Source organism: Cephus cinctus, unplaced genomic scaffold (genome assembly GCF_000341935.2).
Source record: "Cephus cinctus unplaced genomic scaffold, Ccin1 Ccin1_scaffold2608, whole genome shotgun sequence".
NCBI lineage: Eukaryota > Metazoa > Arthropoda > Insecta > Hymenoptera > Cephidae > Cephus > Cephus cinctus.
Window position 1 is genome coordinate 609 of NW_014334309.1, and position 15,896 is coordinate 16,504.

The following is a 15,896-nucleotide window of genomic DNA, read 5'->3' on the forward strand; positions in this document are numbered from 1 at the left end:
TGAAAAATGAACTGAAAGCATAATTTGGGAAGTTACTTCCTTTTCGTTCTTTGTTTTGTGATCATTTACATTTTTATACAGCTTTCGAAAAAAATGTATACAAACATACTGCAAGAAAATTATGACAATCTTTGATTATAATTATATACAATGGTTTGCAATTACATACTTGTGTAACTTCAATAAAAACAAAGCTATATCATTGGTCATTTCGAAAATATTCCGCTGGAGCCAGCGAATAGTCAGCCTTTGTGTTAACACGAGTCGACACAAGTTTGATAACTGGAAACCACCGAATTCACTTTAAAAAAAGGGAGAACGCACACTAGATCAGAGTATATGCACCTGTGTGAAAAAGAAATCTATTTATATTGTAACGTCTTACAATCAGATATGTTTATCCTTAAAGCAATGAGATTTCCAAAAATAGGTGGATATTTTACATTAAAAATTCAACGCTTCATGATAATAGAGGTTTGAAAATTTACGCATTTTCAATTTCTAGTAAAAATAAGTGTGTATATAATTCTGGCAGCTGATTCGCACGCTTTCCGATTATAGCGCCATCACATGGGACAGCTATTTGTTGTTCGTATTTTAAAGCTGAATCGTTTAACAAGAATGTTTATAATTTATTTTTAAGTTTAATAAATATTCTGCCTTGTTTGAAACTACATACGTGGAGTAATATCTATTCGGACCTCGTAGAACGTTCATTTGTCATCGACTTATTTGACTTTTCCCAATTTTTGGTTCATGATACATTAGAAACGTTATCCGTTTGTATGCAACGGTTTTACAAATTTGATCTATATTTATGATGTCAAATTGAAGGGCGCAGGGTAACATTTTCAATTTATAGTAAAAATAAGTATGTATATAATTCTGGCAGCTGATTCGCACGCTTTCCGATTATAGCGCCATCACATGGGACAGCTATTTGTTGTTCGTATTTTAAAGCTGAATCGTTTAACAAGAATGTTTATAATTTATTTTTAAGTTTAATAAATATTCTGCCTTGTTTGAAACTACATACGTGGAGTAATATCTATTCGGACCTCGTAGAACGTTCATTTGTCATCGACTTATTTGACTTTTCCCAATTTTTGGTTCATGATACGTTAGAAACGTTGAAAGTGGGTAAAGATAAACAATATAAAAGGAAACGCCACTTGTTGATGGTACGCTGTAAGTTCTTGTTGCTTTATTTCAATATAACTTAAGAAACGTTATCCGTTTGTATGCAACGGTTTTACAAATTTGATCTATATTTATGATGTCAAATTGAAGGGCGCAGGGTAAAAATGAAGAATATTAAACCATAATAGTGTCAAAGATACAACATTTTGAACGTTGAAAGTGGGTAAAGATAAACAATATAAAAGGAAACGCCACTTGTTGATGGTACGCTGTAAGTTCTTGTTGCTTTATTTAAATATAACTTATAATGACATTCCTGTTCCAAACGTGATGTGGAAATCATTCCTTGGTGTATCGAGCCACCATAGGATATATTCCAAAATTCACTGAGTGCATGGTTGTGTCACATGCAGTTGTATGCAGATAAACAGGGATACAATGATGCTCACAGTACTAGCAGTCAGTTTTGGAACGCCTCTATGATCTTTTGTGTGTCCTCCGAGTATTAAATTTCAAAAATGGAAGAGATTTCAAAATCCGAACAAGCCAATGATAATTTACTACGATCGGAAACACCACAACATCTCGATGCGATGGGTTCTCCATCGTCGCCTCATTCTCCACATAGTGTAGCACTAAACAGGTACTTCACACTGAGCAGTGAAAGAAGCGTACTAGCAGTCAGTTTTGGAACGTCTCTATGATCTTTTGTGTGTCCTCAGAGTATTAAATTTCAAAAATGGAAGACAATTATAAGAAAACAGTGAAAGAAGCTGCAACGAATGCAAATTCAGAACAATTGGATATGATCGATGTTACTGTACTCAGCAAACCACGACCCACAGCATCATCCACTGTTGCAAGAAAACCCTTGTAACTATTACTTTTATTAATATTTAGATTAGTCTTATTCTTTAATATTATATTATTTTTAGTTTAGGACGTCAATATCTGAATGATTCTCCGGATGATAATTGCAAACGGATTCTACTGAATGAAACTATTGATAGGAAGAATATTAACGATTCCTCTTTAGGGATTCTTGATAATATTTCATCTTGTAAGGTTCTTTCCTTGTTTTTTATCCTTCCTTCTCAATCAATAACACTTTATTTCTTTTGTAGTGCTGAGTGATAGCGGAACTACAGAAAGCTCTAAAATAAAGAACAACATTGATACCGAAAGACAGCTTGCAAGAAAATTGTTGGAAAGGTGTAGTGAACGGCAAACTTCAAATTCTACTACACAAGCAAACAGTGGAAATGTTTCAAGTATTCAAAATCAAGCCACTGACAACACACCTTCTACTCTTATTGACTCTGTCCATCAAACTTTGTTTGGTTCTTCACAATCCAATGCATCAGTTTCTACGCTTCCTGCTGCTATATCTAGTGCCAATAGTATGAATGTAAGGAGTACTGTAACACAGAGACTTAGTTTCTTTTACACTGTTACATCTCCGATTAATATCTTTTTCAGATTGTGTTTGAGCCAGCTGAAATAACAGCCCGTTCCTCCGGAATGAGCAATTCACAAGAAAAATCTATTCCGTCGAATTCTATAGCGAGTTCAGCAGGATTCAGCTTTAATTCTGGAGCTGCTGAATTAATGGCTAAATTTGAGAATGAAGATTTTCTATCAGGTTCTCAGGCAGGCAGTCGTATGTTAGCTGATGAAGTGTCTTTCCAACAAAATTGCTCCTATGCATTACCAAGGACTACTAATAATGAAGAGGAGCGTCTGGAACTCTCTTGCTTCTCAGGAATTATTGGAGACCTAGATCTTTCTTTGGAGTAAGTTAATTACATAGATGATATGTACATAATATGGAGCGTGTGTAAAATGTGAAACATACTGTATTTTGTGTATTATACAGATCTTGTGCGGGACGCAAGGTATCCATAGGTGAATTCTTTAAACGGAAATGTGAGAAAATGGGTCAACTTTCAGAAGTAGAATCTATAGAACGACCAAGTTTTGGAGCAACTATTACTAGTCCAAAGAGACTGGGTAACAGAATGCCTCTCGTCGATGTGACACTACAGACAGAGAGTATACAATTTTATTAATTACAATGATTTGTTTTTGTTTAGGATTTGTTTGTTTTATTCAAAGATTTATTTCAGCATCTTCCGTGTATAAGTCTGACGATAGTCCAAAGCCTACGTTAAATAGTAGCGAAGCTCAAAAGAAACACAGTCTAATGAGTTTGAGTACAATTGCCCAAGCACTGAAGGACATCGACGATGCGACGCCTAGACGATTAGTGGATGAATTGCTGATGGCTAAAAAGAAAAGGAACAAGTGTTCGGAGAACAAACTCAATAAAGCCGAAATTGTTCAAAGCGCTACGTACACCTTGCTCCCTTCTACTAGACAATCAATGCCGACTACACCTACTATTCAGAATGAGAAGTTAGAAAAGAACTCACCGTCATTTAATGAGCCTGAAAGATTTTCACTGGATAGCAGAATGATAGGTGATGATGTTATTCCACATGAAACTGCACCTTCGAAAATCTCATTTTCTTCTCATCTTGATTATAATTCTCATGTTACGCCTCAACTTTCGGAAGCTATATCAGGTGCGCGAGTAATATGTTCACTTAAGTCACAACATGGGATATTTAAATGACAGTAATTTTGTGAAATTTAATAATTGCATACAGAGAACAAGAAACGTATGGAACAAAGTATTGCTGGCCAAAATATATTTGTCAAAAGCAGTCCGGAACCAGTTAAGGAAAATAACATGCCTGTTAGATCAACCTCCTTACAATTGGAATCTCTGTTACAAGGTTCATATCTTGAGAATTTATCGAGAGAGAAAAAGGCAGTGTCAACTTTAGAGAGAAAAGAATCTACGGACAATCGAGCTGGAAAAATTGTAGATGCTGAAGGGAGGATCAAAGAGCAGGAATCGTCTGTTTCTGATGTCAAACTTGAATCATCCACGATTTCACAGCAACAAAATTTCAAAGTCCTGACCAAATCCAATAGTAAAGTTTTACTTTTCATCTTGAAAGCTGTATTTTTATCTCTGTACATAATCTTACACTTGTACTGATATTTGTAGAAGATGCCGTCACTGTCAAGAATACAGAATTGTGCAGCTGCATTGTTGGAGTACCGGGAGAAACAGAGCTTGAATTATCGAATAAAGGGGATAGATGGATAATGTGTACTTTTAGTTTGAATGAAACTGACGGGATAAAAGATAAAATAGAATTACGCTTACCGTCAGAAAAAATATTAATTGAACCAAATGCACGTAGAACTGTTAAGGTATACCGCTTCTTTTTTCTATTATATCAACTACAAGAAGATATTCCTAATTGGCTGAATTATTTTTAGGTGAAAGTGAAAGTACCCCGAATGGATAAATCACTTACTGTGCCAATGGATCTACGAATATCAGATATGGTGACGCACTCCAATTGGTCCATCAGGCATACAATGTGTTTTGTACCAGAAGAACCACACTTAACTGTGTTAACGCACTCTGGAAATAAGGAACTCAACTTTCAATTGGTTGCAGAAAATTCTCAGAAGTCTCTGCCAGTTACAGTGGAAAATAAAAATAATGTTGATCTACCGGTGAAGCTTTACATTTCTCAGGTAAATATTGCTTGTATATTTGAACACTCTGGAAATAAGGAACTCAACTTTCAGTTGGTTGCAGAAAATTCTCAGAAGTCTCTGCCAATTACAGTGGAAAATAAAAATAATGTTGATCTACCGGTGAAGCTTTACATTTCTCAGGTAAATATTGCTTGTATATTTGAGTACCTTTTCTTTAACTAAAAATTACATTAAGAAAATTGTATGGATATTTAGACTGGACCAAAATTATTCAGCATCGATAACTCTCTTAATGAAACGATAACTCCTGAAAATGAGAGTGGGGATATCAAATGTTTGACACTCGCATCGCGACAGCAGTATACTACAAATATTTTATTTAAAGGGACAGCTTTGACTTCCTTTGACTGTAAGACTTACTTTTTACTTATATTTAAATGTGTTAACTAGTGTAACAGTTCTTTCTACTTTTTTTTTTAATTCAGCTAGTACATCTGAAAAAGGGTTGCACCATATAATCGCCCATTTCGTCGTCGAAGTTCATACAGGCAATGGGAATGGTCAAGTACTTCAAAAATTTCCATTAATAGGCTACATAGGCACGTGTAAAATTGAAGCGATTGATACGCCATTGCCAATTATAATACCCAGAAGGGAGAGCAAACCGTTGAATCTTATTAATTCGGGAACTGTGCCCGTATTGCTCAAGGCTACTGTGGTCGAGAGTGATAACATGAGAAATCTAAATTCCGATTTTCGCGTTACTCCAGACAATTTGTTTATTCAAATTGGCGAGAGAGTCGTTTTTATGATTACTCATAAACCTAGCACTGATACACCTGATAGGTAAGTTTAATACTACGTCTGTAATTCAATGTCTATCTTGATCTTTATTCTCAGGTATGCTGTAGTAAAAGTCTTAGCCGGAAGTGACGTGTATTTTTATCCAGTGGTGGGGGAAGAGATTTCAAAATCCGAACAAGCCAATGATAATTTACTACGATCGGAAACACCACAACATCTCGATGCGATGGGTTCTCCATCGTCGCCTCATTCTCCACATAGTGTAGCACTAAACAGGTACTTCACACTGAGCATTGCTGAACTGAACTTATAAATAAAATATGAAAATAATTTAACTATAACGTAGGTCAAGAAATTCTGGCAGAAATTCACCAAGCAGTTCGGTATCCAGTATTCCAGTTTCTGGAAGTGTGATACCTATAAGAGCCACTCACGCAGCATTAGTTTGGGGTAGCGTAAAAGCAGGAAAGTCTGATACCAAAGAACTGACCATTCGCAATATGAGCGACAATAAAATCAAGCTTCAGGCAATTATTGTAGACAATGAGAAGAACTTTAAGGTACGTCTACTTATTATGCTGACATCTTGTACACTTGGCAAAGTAATTCATTTACAACATGGCCGATACGGTGTAGTTTTTGAAAGAACGACAGACAACGGGATCGAGTATGATCTTGGCTCTGCAGCGAATGGAAAGTAGAACACTCTCGATAATATTTGGACCCACTAATCCTGGAGCCTGTGCAGGGAAAATTACATTTAGGCACTATGAGGCCAGAAAAAATAGCGGAAATTCATGCCCATAAAAATTCGTAAGTATACTTGTCATTCACCACTGTACAATGGGCAACAGTGTTCTTTGTAACATCAATTCCTAGATACACCTGTATGGCTACGGTGGCTTTGGAAAAGTCGAAGTTTTGGAAGCGTTCAAAGATGTCAGTGGACAGATGTGGCTTTCAATGGGTAGATTTGGTTTGGAAGGAACTCTGAATGCGAAGATAAAATTGCAAAATTTCGGAGATCTGCTTTGTTTTATATGAACTTCCTTCCTTGTTTTCCACATGGGTTTGGAAAAGTCGAAGTTTTGGAAGCGTTCAAAGATGTCAGTGAACCGATGTGGCTTTCAATGGGTAGATTTGGTTTGGAAGGAACTCTGAATGCGAAGATAAAATTGCAAAATTTCGGAGATCTCCGGTCTTACGTGAAGTTGAAACTGGTCCCTAAGGCTGTTTATCCTGGGACAGTTTCGAGTTGGCAAGTTAACCAAACTGAATTCCTACTACATCCTGGCGAAACACAGTGGGTTAGCTTGCAGTTCCATCCTAAAAAAGAAGATTTCTTACAGTTGCATCGTGCTGCTGTATCTCACGTAGGAACTCTTATTTTAACTCACGGAGACGAGCCAACTCGTTGGCGAATTCGCAGGTAAGTTGATAAGATTCTAATTTGAAAAAGAGAAAGACAGAAAGCAACTGATTTAGAAGGAACTCTGAATGCGAACATAAAGTTGCAAAATTTCGGAGATCTCCGGTCGTATGTGAAATTGAAACTGGTCCCTAAGGCTATTATCCTGGGACAATTTTAGTTGGTAAGTTAACCGAGCACTGAATTCCTTACTAGTAATCCTGAAATACATCGGACATTGATTATGGATCAATGTAGTATAAGCGAAGGTTGTAGTTCCGTTTCAAAGTGTCTCTAAAAAATCATAAAGATTCAAATTCAAAAAATTATTACAGTACTAGTCTAATCCTGGTGAAACGCAGTGGGTGAGCTTGCAATTCCATCCTGTGAAAGAAGATTTCTTACAGTTGCATCGCCATGCTGCTGTATCTCATGTGAGCAACTCTTGGTTTAACTCACGGAGAGATTAACTCACGGAGAGACCTACCGAGTTTATACACCGAATCCGAACAGTGTTAGGCGAAATCCGCATAAATACTCACTTAAGTTTTCATATGAAAACCCATTGGTGAATACCGCTAGGAACTGTGCGCCGAACCCCGACCTTTTGGGTTGGGAATCCGCTACCTTAGCCGCTGAGCTACGGTCGCCTTTTCTGTGAACTAAGTCAACTGTAGCACATGAGTTTCACTGGTTCAGCAGAATTTAGACATGCTGCTACAACAGTTCTGAACAAGTGGCCAGATATCAATTATCTGGTTCGTAATACCCCATCAGGGTAATTTGATCCAAAAATTTGGCTCAGTCGCAATACAAAAAGATCTTACCTACCATTAGTAAGACACCTACAAAAAGACAGAACGAGGCCTTGTTCAATTTCTCATCCTTCATACTATTCCAAGTTCCAGAGCTCACTCAATTATAAATATAAAATACATCGATAGACCATAGTCAACTCTCTCAGTGTAAAGGATTTATCTTTGAATGATGAAGTTCAGGAGATGTCATTCTATGGGACGCTGCCTTACCACGTGGAACTCGGATAAAACAGAACTCACTTAGCGATTGACTTTCATAACTAATGATCTCCATACTCCTCGCCACCGTCGATACATCAGTTGAATCTGAGCAAGTGCAAGAATTTGCTATAGTACAAGATAGTGAGGATGAATCACGAAATCAGTCGGGAAGAAGAGACGGCCGGGTAACAAGCCGTAGTTCGCGGCTTGTGTCGTCCTGCTGTCACAGTGCTGTCATGACTTCACCTACAAGTGCAGGACCTCCTGGTGGATATCAACGTTTCGACGATGATACCAGTGCAGTGGCTCAGGATGTTAGTTACGGATCCAGTCCTAGTGAGTCAGTTCTTCGCCATGTCTTGAGCTTCGCTGTCAAGAACGCTTTTTCTATTCTGCACGAAAAAGGGAATAGCAGCGGTGACGTTTCATTCGCACCTATAATGCTCGGATTCCATTATGCCACAGAATAGAGAAAGTGCACTACACCTTTAAGCCAAGTGAGATAGATGACACTTTCTTCCGCTTTTCTTTTCACTTTTATTCCTCTGTTGTCTGACTGGAGTATGGAATTGACCCACGTATATTGGGCAAGCACACGTCCGGTCACTTGTGAATTTTTACAGTTAGACATTATCGATTAAATGCGGGCGATACGAATACATCGATGGATTTCAATGTTGACATTATGGCTGAGGATGCCTGTAACTTGATTAATATGTTTGAACTACATGTTAGTCAATCTTCACTCTAAAAATATATATTTTCATTATTAATCTTAATCATTTAATTTTTGAACATACATATATCATTTTCGACATTTTTCATTCGATTGCACATTGGTTTTTTTTTCAATAAAATATATATTTGTTGTATCTTGTATCATGTCACTATATTTCACATAAGTACATACTCTTCATACGTAACCGTATGTTTCGATTCCTTCTGTTATAAATAATATATTATTTGTTATATGCATTACAACAATGGTCTTGTGAACAGATCATCCGATCGTAAATTTCATTTACGTTTAAAGTGAACAGAGCAATTCTTAAAGTTCAATATTTATTATTTGAGACTAAAGAAATTCTTGATTTAGCTCAGAATGACTCCTGTATTACAGATAGAGATCATCTCTTTATCCGACACATTAGCCTCGATACTCTCATCCAATAAGATGTACGTTTATGAGTCTAAATCTGGATTGTGAAATTGATAAGTTTAGTGACGTAAAGATATATATATATACCGGACATCTTACACGACTATCAAGAGATTTCCGAGGATAAGTTCACTCTTTACGACGTGATCGCGTCTCCTTCGCCCTGTAATATCGATTGATCGAAATATCACGAAATATGGGATAGCCGTTATGAACAATGCTCAGGAGAGCTATAATAAATTATTAGGCTATCAATAATTTATTATAGAAAGTATTAAGAGTAATAACTGTTCTTACTAGAATGGTTCATGAATTCTCAAGATAATACGTAACCTTATCTAGATTATCTAATGCTGACTAATCAAATCAAAGGTGTATGACTTTAATTAATAATCCTAATAATATTCATTATTTATTCAGAGCAGCAATCAATTCGGTGTCAGGCTTGTGGCTCTAAAAACTCGCTTTTCTCATTTGCCTCTGCGTGCTTTTAATCTTTTCTAGAATATGGCTCTATGTTGTCTTGCCATTCCTCAGACGGCCGCGTAAGGATGTCCTCCAGCAGAAACATGGAGACACCTAATGAAATGAGCCACAGAATTGGAATCGGTGGATACGATGCTGATGCTGTAACAGAGAATGTGGCCATAGCAAGGCACAGTGCTGTCATAGATGCTGATATGCACTGGGAGATGAATTATCATGAAGCATCTATTTTTTTAGAAGTAAGCATCAAACCTTATTTAATCGTCTTTTTGGGCTATTAATGATAACGCACGAAGCATTCTCTCTTTTCCAGGAGGGTAGGAATAATGAGAAGTTCGATTCCCACCCGAGACATCCAGAAGATTTACCAGCTTATCTTTTAGTACATAATAGTTGGTACTATGGGCTTGACCTGTTGACATCGTTCGTTCTCTTGGCTCTAGCCTTTGTAGAGGAACCGGCTGTTCCTCTATTTCGCGTAAGTATTCTTCTCCATTTAGACATCCGTTATTGCACGTGAGATACAATACTGAAATCGAGGAAACATTAACGCAAAACGATAGCTCATCACAATAAAGACGCATCTGTCGTAATACGTGTAAATACTGTGCTCGCCTTTTGTTATTATGTATATTCGTTAATACATTTGTACGTATAAACGCACAAAGTCTGAGAAATAGTCGAATATTTACTGATATATTAAATTAAACGTTTTTTTATTTCACCCGGTATATTAGAAATGTCTTGTACCTGTGCAGGCAGTCATGCGGAGATGATTACACGCTATTTCCGGTTGAGTCTTTATTATCTTGCAGCAATATTATTTGCTACTGAAACTTGAAAACGCAGCATTATTTGAATGTTTTGTTGAATTTTAGCCTAAATCTTATTTTAACTGGAACTTGAACTTTACAGTTGCCTGTATGGACACACGGGTCAATAGAGCTTCTTGCACTTATCATAATTGGGATTGAATTGGCGCTGAAACTAAGATGGATAGGCTGGGGAACCATTTTGAAGCACAAACGTACAATGTTAAAGGTGAGTAATTTACGCTAACAGGATTAATAAGTATCTGTAACGTGATGCTAATGTAAGTTACGCAACTTGCCATATATGTATACATATATACATAATTTCAATGGAATACATAAATATATCATTTACTTATTGTGCAATCAAATCAGCTGTTGTAATATAATGAGCCATAACAGTCATTTTTATAGAATAAATTCTGTAATATGATAATCTATACGTATTGTACAAATATTGGTCGACTCAAAGCAGACTGTAAAATATTATTTGGTAATTTACAAAAATTCTGTGAAGTACTGCCCTGCACATTATGTAATGACGCGTTAAGTGCCAGACTGCAATAGAGCTTATATTGATAACCAGACAAATCCGACAGAAAGCGGACTTAATGATTATGTATATAAGGTGCGATTGAATCACTTAAACGGATGATATTACATGTTAACATGCATTCTACCTAACCTCCCTGACAATACAAGCTTTATTGAACTAAATACGTTGGTGTTTACATATGAAACAAAATATATTAAGCCAGAAACACTGAACCATATAATGGTTCTTTGGGCATATATTCTTTTTTTTTTCAAGTTGATTAATTGGGAATTATTTATTATCAACTTACTTTGATAAAAAATATTTCCACTTTTTTTATTGTTTGTAAAAAGTCATATGTCAGTATTTCAATATACTTTTGTACTACTGACCTATGGAAAAACATCGGTACTACAGTACCCGATAATATTATTATGCTGATCAGTTGACTCAAGTAACAGGGCAATGATTCTTGCCGACGGAAAACTTAGGCGATCATACTTTGTACAGATTTATGCACGTTGAAATGCTTTAAAAGGTCAAAGGTAACAAATAGTATGCGCATAATACATACAAATAACTTCTATTTGTTCATTCCTACAGATACTTTTATCAGCACTTTACGATATATCGCATTTCCGTCTGTTATATACGTTGATTTATATTCGGATCAATGAACTTTACTTATGCATTAAATACCAAGTTTTTCGATCAGTGTAGTACTGAATAATAATAATTTACTATTTTGACTTCACATTCGCATATAATGTATGATCTCATCGCTGAGGGCAGTCCTTTGTGATTGGTACCATGTAAAACTTGTTGGTCAATTAATCTTTGAACAAAATGTGGAGTAAGGAGTATTACGCTAAAATCTTTTACAATTAATTTGTATGATAAATTTTCTATAGAGAGTACAATTATTTCGTGTTTAATATATCAAAGACGAAGTTAGTTTTATATACTAGACTGATGTACTTTAAATGATTATTTCTGCTAGATGATTCTTTCTGTTCTAATTAACAATTATACTCTGTTTCTTTTTCAGTGTATCACCTTGGCTATCATGTTTGTAGAAGCGATGACAGTGTTAGCTCGACAATCCTCGCATTTTCGTGTGACGCGCGCTTTAAGGCCCATTTTTCTGGTGGATACGAAATATTGTGGTGGCGTCAGAAGATTCATTAGGCAAATATTACAAACTTTGCCACCGATTTTGGATATGTTGGGTCTCCTATTGTTTTTCATAAGCACATACATGGTGCTGGGTTATTATATGTTTTCTGAGATGAACAGAAACTTTGTCACACTCCAGGACAGCTTCGTCAGCTTATTCGTCTTGCTTACTACAGCAAAGTAAGTAATAAAATGGAAAATGGTCAATTTTGTAGCAAATTCCACTATCCAATAATCTTAATCATAGTAATTACGAACTAAGGATATTACGAAAAATCAATCCAAAGAGTGATACTAATTTGACTAATAATACATACCAATGAACTCTGAGTTTGCCATTATGAAATTATCTAATTATCTCTTGGAGTGTGAAGCTTTCTTGCAAGGAATTTGTTCCGTACAAATATTTATCGAGCATTATACGTCACTGTTCCTAGTGAAGTTTAAAACGGTATAAAAGATATCACTTTGTAAATTTATCTAATTAGGTTACATACACAATTGTCAGTTTTAAATATATTACACTGACAATAAGACATTAATGTGATTTAATCAGAAATTAAACGTAGCCTATCATGACTATTATTATGATATATGATATTTTATAATATTTCAGCTTTCCAGATGTCATGATGCCGTCATATTCGACAAATAAATGGTACGCCATATATTTTGTATCCTATTTGTGTACAATGCTGTATGTCATGATGAACTTGATGTTGGCTGTAGTGAACGAGACGTTCACATCGGCGGAAAGAGATAAATTTAAAAAATTACTGCTTCACAAGAGAAAAGCTTGCCAGCATGCCTTTAAATTATTGGTTTCAAAACAGAATCCAGACAAGATGCGATTTAGGCAATTCGAGGGACTCATGCGCTACTACGTTCCAAATAAATGTGCGTATTGCACATTAACTATGCTGACGTATATGTATACCACTGGATTTTTAGAAACTTAGAGATTTTGTAAAACGCTCACAGTCATTTTATACGATTCTATCCGTTTTAGCCACCAGAGATGTTATATTGATGTTTCGCTACATGAATTCGTCAGGAAGTGGTGCTCTCAATGTTGATGAATTCGTCAACGTCTATGACGCTACCACGCTCCAGTGGGAATTACAGTATTCCAGTATACCGTGGTATCACGCAGCCTGGCAGCCTTTGCAAATACTTTGCACGGCAGCACATGCGGCCATTATATGGCCTTATTTTGAATCTATAGTGTGTAAGTATTCCAGCAAATAGTTTCACCAATTAAATCTAAAAGTCCCCTTGCAGGTGCAACAATTATTGGCAATGCAGTCGCCATGTTGGTGAGATTGATACAGCCGTTTGATAGTCTGCAAGAGTCTGCTCATGCATTTGCGGCTTGTTGGGACACATTACTATTTGGTGGAAGTGAGTTTAATAATTTAGAATAATCTGAGTAATCTTATTTTTTTAATGTGAATTCATTTTTATATTAACTACTGGTTCACAGTCTTTGTGTCTGAAGCCCTGATAAAGGTTTTGGGACTTGGGACAAGACGGTATCTTAGCTCTGGATGGAACTTGTTTGACCTTGGCGCATCTATTTCTACCTTGATTGCTGCGTTTGGATTGACGATCTTCCCTAATGCAGCGTTCTTAGTGCTATTTAGACCTCTTCGACTTTTGAGGCTCTTTAAGATCAAAAAGAGATATCGTGATGTCTTTGGCACATTGGTCATCCTTTCACCTTTAATGTGCTCAACCGCTATTGTCATGCTTGTTTTGTACTACTTTTTTGCCATTATTGGGATGGAACTGTTTGCTGGATACGATATGCGAAATTGTTGTCAGTGAGTAGCATCAAATTTATACATTAATTTAGTAAAGATAATCAAGGAATTACAACATTGTTGATGTTTATCATACGTTGCAGGAACACAACGGTTGAAGACTTTTATAAATATTCAGCTAACGGAAGTACATCTTTAGGTTATTATTATTTGAATACGTTTGACAACTTGATGGCAAGTGGAATGACGCTGTTCGAATTGACAGTAGTAAACAATTGGTTTATTGTGATGAATGCTTATGCTTTTACTGTGGGCCTGTATACTCGGGCATATTTTATGACATTCTACTTAGTTACTATGATTGTTTTAACAATTGTAGTTTCCAGTTTCCTTGAAGCTTTCAGATTCAGAATACAATACAAGCGTTCTACGTCGAAGCGCGATGGTTAGTTTATGACTATCAATTATCACAAGGAACAAATTCATTTTTGTATAACAATATGTTTTTCAACAGAGGAAAAAATGCTGCACGAGGAAGTTGAACTTAGATGGGATGAGCTTCAATCAATAGTGCAAGATTTTCAGCTTTTGGAGCAACTAAGATCCACACTGGTTGTGGGTGTAAGTAGAACCTGTTTATTCCACATGAATATTCAACAGGTCATTCAATTGTAATTGTAATCATCGTTTAGGGTACTACTACTTTTATTGGCTCTCGTCCTAGAACAAGAGAAGTATTGCAGAGAAGGATGTATACTCACGAAATATACGAGTGGCTTGCAGAAGCTGAAATAGAAGAAAAACGAAGTGGTTCAGGTCCAATAGGTAGTTTCGATGAAATTGGTGCTGACGATGGGGCCATTGCTTCCGATCATATAGTATTAAATGGAGGACCACTTTCTCAGCAAAATAGTAGCGTTACAACTAGCCCTATGTAACCGTACCACCTTTTATAGATAGAACTAGAATATAACAGTTAACAAGAGAATCTGAAATTTTGCTGAACTCTTAGAATAACCATGTGACTAGAGCTCTGCTGTTTAATTGTCTAAACAATATGAAATTAAAATGGTGGTTCTGGTCCTCCCATACTTTTAGAATTAAGATGTGCGGTCGAGCCGCAATTCATATTGCTAATGTAGCATTACTGTAGCATTATTGTACATGCCCTTGATGGGTAACGCCACTGTTAAACAAAACAGTTGATTAATGAGATTTTTCATACGCAGCTAATTTTAAAAGCAATGTAGCACACCATATGAGACAATAGAGTGTAGAAAATTAATAACTTTGTATATATGAGTGTGTTCATAACAATTTTGCTTGTTCGTATCATTCTGACTTGCATCTTGTACGTTTATCGCAGTGAGTTCAAATTGTATTTCAGACTATATTTTTATTATACATTGTTTTTAATAATTATAACAATATTTATATAAAAAGTAGATACTGTCGTACGATATCAATTGTGTCTGGTGTTTCATCTGGGTTTATTTATACTCATCGATTCTTTGGAAGAATTTTCATGTGATAATAATTTACCATGTATATTTGATAACTGGCCAGTAGTTGCTGTTATATCAAGTCGTGAAGTATTTAATAATATCGATAATTATTGTAATTTTTATGATTTATTCACACAGATCTGAACTTTTAATAGCTAACGAGATTTATTACCGTTTCGTTCTAAATTGGTCAGTAAACTTTGTTACTTAATTGTTTTACTTAAAGTTTTAAAAAATTATGTACGCTAACAATTCTTCACTAATTTGTTAAAATGATATTTGTTGGTATCTAACTGGTATTATAATAATACAGTGAACTGGTAATCGAGCAAATGGTATCTAAATGTTATATCATTCCGAACGCGACATATTAAATTTGACAGGCAATTATATTGTGATATTTGCATACGAAACAGTATTTATTTAATTAATGGTTCGTCAATATCGTCGGCTCTTTGAAAACGTGGAGAATTTCCTCATACTTCAATCAATCATATCTTAATATTT

General features: G+C 35.8%; 3 protein-coding genes across 6 annotated transcripts; all 3 read left to right on the forward strand.

Annotated features, from left to right (window-relative positions):
* The first annotated feature begins 881 nt into the window (after positions 1-881).
* On the forward strand, positions 882-6,546 carry LOC107274266. Its single transcript, XM_015753242.1, has 15 exons — positions 882-1,188; positions 1,863-2,013; positions 2,076-2,200; positions 2,265-2,548; positions 2,620-2,933; positions 3,017-3,192; positions 3,267-3,725; positions 3,810-4,139; positions 4,217-4,425; positions 4,495-4,758; positions 4,978-5,131; positions 5,208-5,568; positions 5,623-5,802; positions 5,873-6,086; positions 6,163-6,546. Exons 2-15 carry the CDS (start codon positions 1,880-1,882, stop codon positions 6,331-6,333), a joined length of 3,375 nt encoding a protein of 1,124 aa, XP_015608728.1. The 5' UTR covers positions 882-1,188; positions 1,863-1,879; the 3' UTR covers positions 6,334-6,546.
* A 13-nt stretch (positions 6,547-6,559) lies between these two features.
* LOC107274267 lies at positions 6,560-6,988 on the forward strand. Its single transcript, XM_015753249.2, has one exon. It carries the CDS (start codon positions 6,567-6,569, stop codon positions 6,957-6,959), a length of 393 nt encoding a protein of 130 aa, XP_015608735.1. The 5' UTR covers positions 6,560-6,566; the 3' UTR covers positions 6,960-6,988.
* A 1,012-nt stretch (positions 6,989-8,000) lies between these two features.
* LOC107274269 (two pore calcium channel protein 1) lies at positions 8,001-15,562 on the forward strand. Of its 4 annotated transcripts, none has more exons than XM_015753251.2 (12): positions 8,001-8,289; positions 9,617-9,837; positions 9,912-10,076; positions 10,514-10,639; positions 11,994-12,301; positions 12,738-13,018; positions 13,131-13,349; positions 13,403-13,522; positions 13,605-13,944; positions 14,028-14,329; positions 14,399-14,505; positions 14,577-15,562. In XM_015753251.2, exons 1-12 carry the CDS (start codon positions 8,016-8,018, stop codon positions 14,820-14,822), a joined length of 2,709 nt encoding a protein of 902 aa, XP_015608737.1. In that variant the 5' UTR covers positions 8,001-8,015; the 3' UTR covers positions 14,823-15,562. The 4 variants fall into 4 exon arrangements, with proteins under 4 accessions (XP_015608737.1, XP_015608738.1, XP_024947297.1 ...); XM_015753252.2 differs by having other exon boundaries at positions 9,650-9,837; positions 14,577-14,860; XM_025091529.1 differs by lacking the exon at positions 8,001-8,289 and adding an exon at positions 8,301-8,450 and having other exon boundaries at positions 14,577-14,860.
* Positions 15,563-15,896: the final 334 nt, after the last annotated feature.